Source organism: Arachis duranensis, chromosome 6 (assembly GCF_000817695.3).
Source record: "Arachis duranensis cultivar V14167 chromosome 6, aradu.V14167.gnm2.J7QH, whole genome shotgun sequence".
Taxonomy (NCBI): domain Eukaryota; kingdom Viridiplantae; phylum Streptophyta; class Magnoliopsida; order Fabales; family Fabaceae; genus Arachis; species Arachis duranensis.
In genome coordinates, this window is record NC_029777.3 from 20,450,626 (window position 1) to 20,463,350 (window position 12,725).

General features: G+C 40.2%; 1 protein-coding gene across 1 annotated transcript; it reads left to right on the forward strand.

Moving 5' to 3' along the window:
- Window positions 1-323: 323 nt before the first annotated feature.
- LOC107493618 (ABC transporter G family member 20) lies at window positions 324-3,198 on the forward strand. Its single transcript, XM_016114687.3, has one exon. The coding sequence runs from the start codon at window positions 635-637 to the stop codon at window positions 2,894-2,896; it is 2,262 nt and encodes a 753-aa protein (XP_015970173.1). The 5' UTR covers window positions 324-634; the 3' UTR covers window positions 2,897-3,198.
- The last annotated feature ends 9,527 nt before the right edge of the window (window positions 3,199-12,725 follow it).

The window sequence follows — 12,725 nt, forward strand, 5'->3', positions numbered from 1 at the left end:
AAAGTAATTACTGAAATGAAGATGTCAAAATATTTTTTTATAAAAATATTTTATTTAAAAGTGTAACTTATTTATTTAACATTTTAAATAAAAGTAATATTTTTATAAATATCAAAATTTAATCATATAATTTATCATTCAAGAATAAAAAAAAATATTTTTACATAAAGACAATTATAAAATTTTTATTGTAGTAACCGCCTATGTATAATTATGTCCTAAACAAGCAAATAAGTGAGTGATTACAAGTCTAGTTGAGGCATGGTAGAAAAGCATGCATCAAGATATGCTAAGCCATAAGGTCATAAAGAGCTAGCAGGGTTGTCACAACTCCCCTCACCAGCAAGGATTAAAAATTCCAACTTCTAAAACTAAGCAACCATATATAGTACACTACCTACAGCCACCAAATAACATAAAGCATAAACATTTCAATCTCATTCTCACACTCAGACTCACTCAAACCCTTCCCTTCTTAATTACATGGTATATATATGTATATGTATATATAACACTCTATTCTTCTTTGTCCCATGACCCATGCAATCATGTAAGTTCCTTTAGCTAGCTACTATAAAACCACCCCAAGACTCTTCATCACTACTCTCACTCTAACTAAACATTAACACACAAAATGTCTGACCCAACAACACAACCAACTATGCTCCCTTTCTTCAACCAATCCATGGAACTCGTCCAACTCCCCAACCCAACCGCAACCCGAATCCGAAGCCGAACCGGTTTCTCCCCCACCCTCGGCGAGCTCCTCAAACACGTAGAAGATGCTCAAAACGACAACCCTAACGCACCAACACAACATGTTCTCGATCTCAATTCTACTCCTAACTCCTCTCACCCTTTTGTTCTCTCCTTCGCCAACTTAACCTACAGTGTTAAGGTCCGTCGCAAGATGATCCTGTCTCCATGCTTCACCTCAAACCATGACTTGCTGCCGGAGAACGACGCAACGGACGCAAAAACCGATAACGCCGCCACCAAGATTCTCCTAAATGATATCTCCGGTGAGGCGAGGGACGGCGAGATCATGGCGGTACTCGGAGCCAGTGGCTCCGGGAAGTCTACCTTGATCGACGCCCTTGCAGACCGGATCTCCAAGGAGAGCCTCAAGGGAAGTATAACGCTAAACGGAGACGTTTTGGAGTCCAGGATGTTGAAGGTTATCTCCGCTTACGTCATGCAGGACGACCTCCTCTTCCCCATGCTCACCGTGGAGGAAACCCTAATGTTCTCCGCCGAGTTCCGCCTCCCTCGCTCCCTATCCAGGTCCAAGAAGAAGGCTCGCGTTCACGCCCTCATCGACCAGCTCGGCCTCCGCAACGCCGCCACCACCGTCATCGGCGATGAAGGCCACCGCGGCGTCTCCGGAGGTGAGCGCCGACGCGTCTCCATCGGGATAGACATTATCCACGATCCGATTGTCCTCTTCCTCGACGAGCCAACCTCCGGCCTTGACTCCACCAGCGCCTTCATGGTAGTGAAGGTGCTTCAGCGAATCGCACAGAGCGGGAGCATCGTAATCATGTCAATCCACCAACCAAGCTACCGCATCCTCGGCCTCCTCGACCGCCTGATCTTCCTGTCCCACGGCCAAACCGTATTCAGCGGCTCTCCAGCGAGCCTCCCGCCGTTCTTCTCAGAGTTCGGCCACCCCATACCGGAGAACGAGAACCGCACGGAGTTCGCTCTTGACTTAATCCGCGAGCTGGAAGAAGCTCCCGGCGGCACAAAAGGCCTCGTGGACTTCAATAAACAGTGGCAACTCAAGAACAAGAGAATTTCCGAGAAAACCATAAGCGGAATACCGAAAGTGTCCCTGAAGGACGCAATCAGCGCAAGCATTTCCAGGGGTAAACTCGTCTCAGGGGCGCCAGCTGGCACCAGTACCAGTAACGACTCCAACCAACTCGCAGCAGCATCATCAGTCCACAAGTTCGCGAATCCACTCTGGATCGAGATGGCGGTTATAGCAAAACGGTCTCTAACAAACTCACGGAGGATGCCCGAATTATTCGGGATCCGCTTGGGTGCAGTACTAGTGACTGGTGCCATCCTCGCCACCATGTTTTACCACCTCGATAACTCTCCCAAGGGCGTTCAGGAGCGGTTAGGGTTCTTCGCATTCGCTATGTCCACCACCTTCTACACCTGCGCTGAAGCCATCCCCGTCTTCCTCCAAGAACGCTACATCTTTATGAGAGAAACTGCCTACAACGCCTACCGCCGCTCCTCCTACGTCCTCGCTCACTCCATCATCTCCGTCCCTTCTTTAGTCTTCCTCTCCTTCGCCTTTGCCGCCACCACCTTCTGGGCGGTGGGACTCGCCGGCGGCACCAGTGGCTTCCTCTTCTACTTCCTCACCATTGTGGCTAGCTTCTGGGCGGGGAGCTCCTTCGTGACGTTCCTCTCCGGCGTGGTTTCTCACGTGATGCTTGGCTTCACGGTGGTGGTTGCAATTCTAGCGTACTTTTTACTCTTCAGTGGATTCTTCATCAGCAGGGACAGAATCCCACCGTACTGGATATGGTTTCACTACATATCTCTGGTGAAGTACCCGTACGAGGGAGTGTTGCAGAACGAGTTCGATCTGAATCCGCCAAGATGCTTTGTTAGAGGGACGCAGATGTTCGACAGCACGCCGCTGATGGAGGTGCCGGAGGCGTTGAAAGTGGAGCTGCTGAAGAGTATGAGCAAGACGCTGGGGATTAACATCACGAGTTCCACGTGCGTGATTACCGGAGCAGATGTGCTGAAGCAGCAGGGTGTGACGCAGCTGAGCAAGTGGAACTGCCTTTGGATAACGCTCGCTTGGGGTTTCTTCTTCCGTTTCCTTTTCTATTTGACTCTTCTTTTTGGAAGCAAGAATAGGAGAAGGTAAGATAATAGAAAACGAACTGAAGATTTTTCAACTGAACAAATAAGCAACATATTAAAATTTAGAGAGTAAAACAACAACATATGGGAATTAATGCTTTTGTCACCGTGGATTGGAGTGCTGTTGAATTGATGAAGAGGTAGTAATAATAAGTTACTGAACAGGCATTTGTATTTTAATTAATTTGAAAGAATTGTACTTTAAAAAAAATGTGTATGAATGAAGGAATTAGTTTGTGTACACTACTTTTGTGTGGGTAATTGACTAATTATCCTCAATTACTGAAATTAAAAATTTCATGAACACATACATTCCACATTTTCTACCGACAACACTACTCCATACAAATTGCAATGCCTTTTGGGAAGCCCTTATAATTTTCTTTTAAAAACTTCTTTTATTGACTTATATTCACCCCATATCATTTTCGCGCTGCTATAATTATGCTGTGTTATTTTTATGTTATTTCTATATATTCACCCCATATCATTTCCTCGCTGCTATAATTATGCTGTGTGTTATTCTTCTGTTATTTTGATATATTCACCCCATATCATTTCTACGCTGCTATAATTATGCTGTGTGTTATTTTTCTGATTCTCTTGTTTCTCTTAAAATATTATCTTTCTAAAATTATGACATTCTCTAAACTTATGAGCTATGATTGACCCTATTTGTTAAAAAAATTATAATTAACGAAGGAAAAATTATATGAAACCAAGAGTTACCAGCTAAAAACTAAACAAAACCACATTAATTTATATTAATATTAAATTTAAATTTTTTAAATTTAAAATTTTAAAAATTTTAAATTGATTAAGTAAATTTAATTAAAACTTATAAAAACTTTCTTCTTCTCTCACATTAACCTACACACCTCCAACAATCACACATACAGACCTCTCTCTCACCGTCAAGTTCTCGATGCCTCCCCGCCACGACCCACTCCTCCGATCGCTTCCGCTCCCAGTTGGAACTATCTTTATCAGATCGGGAGTTTGTGATGATATCTCAGTAATGTCTGTACCACTAAATTTATGTGTATAATGAGTAAGAGCAGAAAGATCGACGTCCTTCGAGATTGGTGACTTTCTTAAGCACACCTTGAAAATGAACTCTCATCAAGTATTTTGGCTGATTTTTTACTAATACTTTTTTAGTTCCTAACAATGTTCATTAATGAATTATACATAGAACAAGAAGATATGATTAGTAGTAGTGAAATGAAGTTTTAAAATGATTATGTAATCTTTTAAAAATTTAATCAAGATCATCATCACATGTATAATTAATTCAGTTGAAACAATAGTAACATGAAATAGTAAAAGAAATGTTAGTTAACCATCCTAATATAAAAAGTAACTACCCATCAAGTATTTGCATAATTCCTTACAATAATTTATTAACGTAGAGAGTTTATCCAAGTAATAATGTTTCTCTTTTCCATTGTATAGAAATTTGGCAAAAGGTACTTTTTGGTCCATTTAAATCTAAATATACATTATTAAAAATGTGTTATTGCAACTGTTAAAAAAATAATTTCATAACTAAAAATAAATTACAGAAAAATTGAATACATGTATTCTTTTGAAGAAATAGTCTTAAAATTTTAATAATAATAATGGTTATACCCTTGCCTAAGAATAAATAAAGTTATGGCTCAAATAAACTATCAATTTCACAGGAGATTTAAAAAAGTCTAACAGTTTCATAGAGAATATGTCAGTTGTTTGCATGGACCACTTGACCGACCTATTTGGGACACAAATAACTTGACTGGTGATAAAAAAGATCTTGTCTGAGATATTTATCCACAACTCATCTGCTATTCCAATGTAGAATAACTACTCAAATATTGGAGAATAACTGTCCATTACTATAAGTGATCAAACTCATGAGCGATATGGTTTAGTGATCACCTAGTTTTATAAATACTCCAATAAATTTAAGTATTTATTAATTTCAATTTACTTAAACTTACTTAAAAATTTTGTTAATTTAAATATCAGAGTTGCTTGTAAATACTTTTCATCATCATCTATTTAAGAATGACATTGGACAACTTCACTCTTTTGGTATATAACTTGAAATCTTTATTCAAAGTAGTTTAGACCTCACATCCAAATCTAAATCACCTTAATTTCAGATATTCTCTCATAGCATTAGCGTCGTTGTGGCAAATGACCAACAACAAGATGGACACATATTGAGATTATCGTACGCCAAATAACATCAAAAGTATTGGTTTCAGAAGATGGAATGTCTAATATTTTTTCACCCAACGAGCTAATTGGATTGTTTCGAGCTAAACGAGCGGGACGTGCCTTAGAAGAAGTAATTTGTTACCGAGCTCTATTATTGGGAATAATAAAAACATCTTTGAATACCCAAAGTTTCATATTCGAAGCGAGTTTTCAAGAAACTACTAGAGTTTTAGCAAAAGCTGCTATCCGAGGTCGTATCGATTAGTTGAAAGGTCTAAAAGACAACCTCTTCTATTAATTCCTCAGGATTAGATCAAAAATAATTTTTGAGGGGGCATTCAACTCTAGAAATGAGTCGAAAAATGAATTTTTAAGCTCAAAATCTAGATTTCAGTAATCATTTATTTGGTACTCGTCAGGAAGTGGAACTTCCATTCTAACATTTCTTGAGGATTCCATCCACAAATACTAATTCAGGATTTAAAAGTGGAGATCATCACAATGATATCGGGCCCTCTAACTTCATCAAGATTCCAAAAAAATTCAAAGGAAACAAGGGGGACCAAGAGTGCGTTTCCAAGTGCACATCCCAAAAGGACAAGGAGAATGGAATGCAGTAGAGATTATGGGACTGGTTCATGGTTTACTACAAGAAAAATGTTGAATACTTTCAGATTTATAAGCAGAATAACAAAAATAATCCGTCGATAACCATATTACCACTGGATTTATCGTCGGACACAATCCAATGGTATAACCCTCGCCGATAATCAGTTACCGTCGGGAGCAACACATTCATTCATTGCATTTGAAAAAGCTAGTGGGTTAGTGTTGAAGATACAGAAGGACCGGTTGTATTGAATAGTTATTACTTGAATTCTATGATGGTGAATTATTCTGGTACTGAATTGTTCAGGTGATGATCAAAGATCGGAACAAATTTCAGTTGTGTGTGAGTTTCCGGAGGTGTTTCCCGACGATATTGATGAATTTTCACCTAACCGAGAGGTTGAGTTTGCTATTGAGTTGGTGGCTGGGGCTGGACCAATCTCGAGTGCTCCTTATAGGATGTCACCGCTAGAAATAGCCAAGCTAAAGTCTCAGTTAAAGGATCTGTTGGGTAAGAACTTTATCCGACCAAGTGTTTCCTCGTAGGGTGCACCAGTGTTACTGGTAAAGAAGAAAGACGAGAGTATGCGGCTCTGTGTGGATTACAGGCAGCTGAACAAGGTCACGATAAAGAATAAATACCCACTGCTGAGGATTGATGATCTCATGGACCAGTTACAAGGAGCTGGGATTTTCTCCAAGATCGATTTGTGATCCGATTATCACCAGATAAGGGTGAGGGGTGAAGATATCCCTAAAACCGCTTTCAGGACTCGTTATGGTTATTACGAGTACACTGTAATGTCTTTTGGGTTGACAAATGTTCCTGCAGTATTTATGGATTATATGAACAGAGATTTTCGTCCATTTCTAGATAAATTCGTTGTTGTCTTCATTGATGACATACTGATTTATTCCAAGACTGAAGAAGAGCATGCAGAACACTTGAGGACTATGTTGCAGATACTAAAGGAAAAGAAACTCTATGCAAAACTATCTAAATGTGAATTCTGGAAGAGTGAGGTGGAGTTTCTGGGTCACGTGGTGAGTAAACAAAGGATAGTGGTAGACTCATCTAAGGTGGAGGCGGTAATGAATTGGGGGCGACCAACCTCAGTAACTGAGATAAGGAGTTTTCTGGGCTTAGCTGGCTATTACCAAAGATTCATCAAGGGCTTTTCTCAGATAGCGTTGCCATTGACAAGATTAACCCGCAAAGACGCACTATTTGTTTGGACTCCTGAGTGTGAATAGAGCTTTTAGGCATTGAAGCAAAAGTTGACCACCGCGCCTGTGTTGGTGTTACCTGAGCCAAATGAGTCATTCAAAGTGTACTGTGATGCCTTACTAAAGGGACTACGATGCGTGCTGATGCAGCATTGTAATGTGGTGTCGTACGCCTCACGTTAGTTGAGACCTCATGAAGTTAATTACCCTACGCATGATTTGGAGCTTGCTGCGGTTGTGTTTGTGCTGAAGGTGTGGAGGCATTACCTCTATGGAGTTAAGTTTCAAGTTTTCTCTAATCACAAGAGCTTGAAATATCTCTTTGATCAGAAAGAACTTAATATGTGGTAGAGGAGGTGGATGGAATTACTGAAGGACTACGACTTTTAGTTGAATTACCATCTGGGAAAGGCAAATGTCGTGGCGGATGCGTTGAGTCGGAAGTCATTGTATGCTTCTTGGATGATGCTTCGAGAAGAGGAGTTACTCAAGGAATTCGAGAGTCTGTAACTCTGTGTTTGAGTCGATTATAGATCTCAAGTGATTTTAAATCCGAACTCCTAAAGGCCCATGAAAAAGATGACGCGTTATCTAAGGTGTTACCAGCTATTGAGCAAAGGAAATAGTGGAAAGTGTCGGAGGATCAAGATGGGTTATGGATATTCAAGAGTAGGATCATTGTGCCGGATGTTGACACTTTGCGGTAAGATATCTTAAAGGAAGTACACAAAAGCGGATTCTCTATTCATCTGGGGAGTACTAAGATGTACCATGATCTAAAGGCGATGTTTGGGTGGCCGAGTATGAAGAATGATGTGGCGGAATATGTTTCAAAGTGTTTAACCTGTCAGAAGGTGAAGATCAAACACCAAAGACCTTCTGGGACATTGCAACCTTTAGATGTTCCGCAATGGAAGTGGAAAAGCATTGCGATGGACTTTGTTCGGGATTGCCAAGGACTAGGGCCGATTTTGATGCTGTCTGGGTGATTGTGAACCGACTGACGAAGTCAGCTCCCTTTTTACCCATTCGGATGACTTACACCCTTGAGGAGCTAACCCGGTTATACATAAAGGAGATTGTGGGACTTCATGGTGTACCTGCTACTATAGTCTCTGATAGAGATCTTCGTTTTACTTTGAGGTTTTGGGGTGCATTTCAGAAAGCTTTCGGAACCCGATTAAGCTTGAGCACAACTTACCATCCTCAAACAGATGGTCAATCTGAGAGGACGATCCAAACCTTAGAAGATATGTCGAGGGCTTGTGTTCTGGATCAGCCGGCAAGTTGGGATCGATATATGCCGCTAGTGGAGTTTGCGTACAATAATAGCTACCATGCGAGCATCGGAATGGCTCCGTATGAGGCTCTATAAAGAAGGAAATGTCAATCTCCGCTTTGCTAGTATGAAGCTGGGGAAAAAGGCTTGTTGGAGCCAGAGATGATAGTTGAGACCACTGAACAAGTCAAGAAAATCTGAGATAGGATACTTACTGCTCAGAGTCGTTAGAAGAGTTTCGCTGATTAGAGGCGAAACCCCTTGGAGTTTCAGGAAGGAGACCATGTTTTCCTTAAAGTCACTCCAACCATAGGAGTAGATAGGGCAATTAAAGTGAAGAAGCTGAATCCTCGATACATTGGTCCGTTTCAGATCCTGGAGAGGGTTGGACCGGTGGCGTATCGGATGGCTCTACCACCCCACCTTTCAAACCTGCATGACGTATTTCACATGTCGCAGCTTTGGAAGTATACTCCTGATGCTAGCCATGTGTTAGAACCTGAATCCATTCAGTTAAAAGAAGATTTGACGCTTCCTGTGGCTCCGGACAAAATTGCTGATACTAGTATCAAACGGTTGCGTAGAAAAGAGGTTTTGTTAGTCAAAGTGGTATGGAGTTGAGCCGGCGTTGAGGAACACACTTGGGAACTTGAGTCGGAGATGTGAACTGAGTACCCGCATTTATTCTCAGGTAATTGGATTCGAATTTTGTGGGCAAAATTTCCAATTAGGTGGGTGGAATGTAAAACCCGATTAATTAATGACTAATTAACCCATAAAATGAGAATTTATTTTAGAAAGTCAAAATGTGATTTTTATGGCTTAATACGATAGAGGAGATTAAAACGAAGATTTCGATACTAATTTTATAGAAATTGGATCAAGATTGGATCGAACGGGCCAACCAGGCCAACCGGACCCATATTGGGCCCTTGATCCAACCAAACTAAACCTAAAACCCTAATTTTCAGCACTCTCTCTCCTTTCTAAGACACTAAACACGCTGAAAATGAGAAAGGGAGGGGAAGAACACTCTCTCAAAGTTCTAACCCTTGGTTGATATTCAAACCACCATAACTTTTGATCTAGAGCTCTGATTGTCGCACCGTTTGTAGCCACGTGTTCACCGCGAAGAGATCTACAAAACCCACTACTTTGTTCTTGAGGTAAGCCACGATTTTGGTTCAGTTATTTATCCCTTAATTTCGAATTTCATAGAGAAAAGTATTGAGATTTTAGATTTTTTGATATTATAGGACCCAACTCTCTTGAAGGAGAAGATTAATCTTATCTCCTTGAACCTTGGGTGTGGTAAGATTCTCAACCCTAGTAGAATTTGTTATTCTATGATGTTTGGGTATTGAGTTATTGTGTTTGGTGTATGATAATTGTGGCTTGGGTAGTGTGTATCTGAATATTGAAGCTTGATTGAGATTTCGAAAAGCTTGAAAAAGGGCTTTGGTGTGATAAAAATCTGTTCTTGGAGGTTTAGAAGCCTTGAGAGCTTGTGAAAAAGTGATTTGGAAGTGCTCCGGTTGAGCGAAGGAAATCGGCTAAGGTATGGTCTCGGTTTCCTGTATCTATAATGTAATATGGTGTAAAAACTTAGGCTAGAGGCCCTAAGATAGAATTTGAATTGTTGATGTTATTGAATGGTTGGGATAAATTGTGTGGTCATATATGTGATTATGAATATTTACGTTTTTGGTGGTATGATGCATGAAAGATATGCATGTTATGATATATGCTTAAAGATTGGTTGAGATTAAATTATGGGTGAAGACATATTGATGGTGATATATATATTGTGTTTGAAATTGAGTTGTTTGGTTGAGATTGGTTAAAATGGTGGGATGGTGGTTTGTGAGTTTGATAAAAATGTTAATGTATGAGTTGAGGAGGCTTGAAGTTGATTTCGGTATGTTTTGGTTGATTTTAAAAAGGGTTGGAATTGGCTTGTTTTGAAAATGGCACTTTGTGGTTTTGTATAAAAATGTGGTTTTTGGGTATAGTTTGACGGAGCATAACTTGGACTCCGGATCCACGATTTGTGCCAAACTAGTTTAGAAATGAAATTGGATTCGGGATATTTATTCCGTTTGAAGAATGGGTGAAAAATGATTTGAAATGGAGAAGTTATGCCCGTCGGAAGATTGGGGTTTGAAACTGTGAATTCTACAGTTTTTAACTTAGAAATATTTTTGGTAGAACATGCACCAACGCGTAAGCGTGGCTGACGCGTACGCGTCATTTTCACTACCCACGCGTGCGCGTAGCCGACGCGTACGTGTCGGTGTGCTGTACCAAATGCCCAGCCAACTTTCCGAGAGTTGTGCGAGAATTGTGCTGATTTTGTGCGTGGGGCACAAAACGCACTCACGCGTACGCGTGGCTGACGCGTAGGCATCGCTTGGCTTTCTTCCATCCACGCGTGTGCGTGGGTGACGCATACTCATCGATGCACTTTTTGGTTTTTCCACGCGTGTGCGTGGGCGACGCGCATGCGTGACCCTTTTTTCTCTCCAAAGTTGGTTTTTGAGTTTTCAACGCCAAATTTCATACTTCTAAGCCTCTGATCTCACCCTTTATGTCTTAAATCATTATGATATGCCTAGCAGTGGGAAAGAAGCTAGGGAGTGTGGTAACTTGTGAACGAAGAAAGGGGAGAAATAGCAATTAATGATGATCAAATATGATTGTATGAGATACGGAGGATGGCGGTGGAAGTGCTTTATATGCCATGAGCCGATGGGCTGTATTTATTAATAAATTGGCTGAATATGGATTGAATTATGAGTCGGATGGCTGAGTTATTGCCGAGTTATGGCAGAGCCATTATTGAATCATGGCCGAGTATAATTGCATATATGCTTATTGCATGAAATGTGAATGTTGCACTTCCACTATCTGAGATACGGGTTTCCCTGGGAGAAAGCAGTGGCTAGCCACAACGTGCTCTAGGTGGAGACTCGATACTCTGCTGATTCTATGTCGTAAGTGTGGCCGGACACTGTGAAAGTTCTGGATGAGCTCGCCCCTGTGGATAAACACCAGTGTGGGTGTTGTATGATTATGATTATGATCATGATTATGTTGAATATATCTCGAGTTGGGGATGCACGACAGAGGGACAGTCCAATGGTTAGCTGCCAGGACTTGTCGGATTAGCTTTATAACCGACAGATGAGACTCATCAGCCATTAGGACAAGCATACATCATATGCATATTATATGAATTGTTTGAGACTGTCTAATTGACTGCATATCACTTGCTAATTGTCTAAAGGTCGTATCTGTTTCCTATTTGTATATCTCTTGTCTGATATAACTGTGTTTGCCATATTATACTTCTGCTGGTAGTTGGAAGGTCTGAAGGATTTGAAAAGGGAAGTATTAGTTAGACTGCAGATCTTTAGTCAGTTGCCATTTATGATTTAGCCTGTTTATAAGCTTTGATTTATCTGTTGGAAGTTCTAAGATAGCCTTCGGCTTTTCAGGACATTACATGTTAGATATGTGGGCACTGTTACCATACTGAGAATCTCCGGTTCTCACCCATATGGATTTTGTGGTTTTCAGATGCAGGACGAGAGGCTTCTCGCTGAAGGATGCTGGAGACTTCTGGATTAACGAAGATCCTTGGTTCTCAGGACTCTATTTTGGTTCATATGTTTTGCTTAAATACTTTTAACTCCACTAAATAATACATACTGTGATGACTTCTCTTAGAAGTGACTTTGGAGAATAGGTTTCGTATTTCGCCCTTTGGGGTTTCCTTTGGGTTTTTTGCTTTATATATTTGTATATACTTTTATGCTCGGACCGGTTATCTTCGCAAACGGATCTTGAATCTTGATGTTCGTGTTTTTGACACTCTTTGTATATATATAATCTCGCGTTAGCTTATTTTTTATTCGTTACGTTACGTTATCGATAGGAGTGTTCCGCTTTTCAATTTACGATTTTTGTTTTATCCTTTTTTCTTCAAAAGTTCCTAGTTATAAATGTTGTTTCCACTACTACGTATACTAAAATTTTTAATTTTTAAGGTCATAATGCCTTGTCATCCCTGTTTTATGACTTAAGCATAAGACTCTGTATGGTAGGATGTTACAGATATAGGACTGGTTCATGGTTCACTACAAGAAAAATATTAAATACTGTCAGATTTATAAGCAGAATAACAAAAATAATCCGTCGATAACCATATTACCAGTAAATTTACCGTCGAACACAATCCGACAGTATAACCCTCGCCGATAATCAGTTACCGTTGGATTTTTCAATCCGCTAGTAATTACCATCGAATTCTACGGCAGATTCTTCGAAAACTGTTTGATTATCGATAGAATATTTTTGCCTACTCTGCTGGTAATGTTGGCGCCACACTATTTTTTTTTTTGCTTAATTACTGTCAGATTTTTCTCCGATAAATCTGATGGTAACTTCAATTTTTTATTTTTTATTTTTTTAAAATTAATTTTTACCCAGTTAGTAGTCAAACTCTAAAAAT

Coding starts and splice junctions, on each gene's coding strand:
- LOC107493618 (XM_016114687.3), top strand. CDS start 635: ATGTCTGACCCAACAACACAACCAACTATGCTCCCTTTCTTCAACCAA.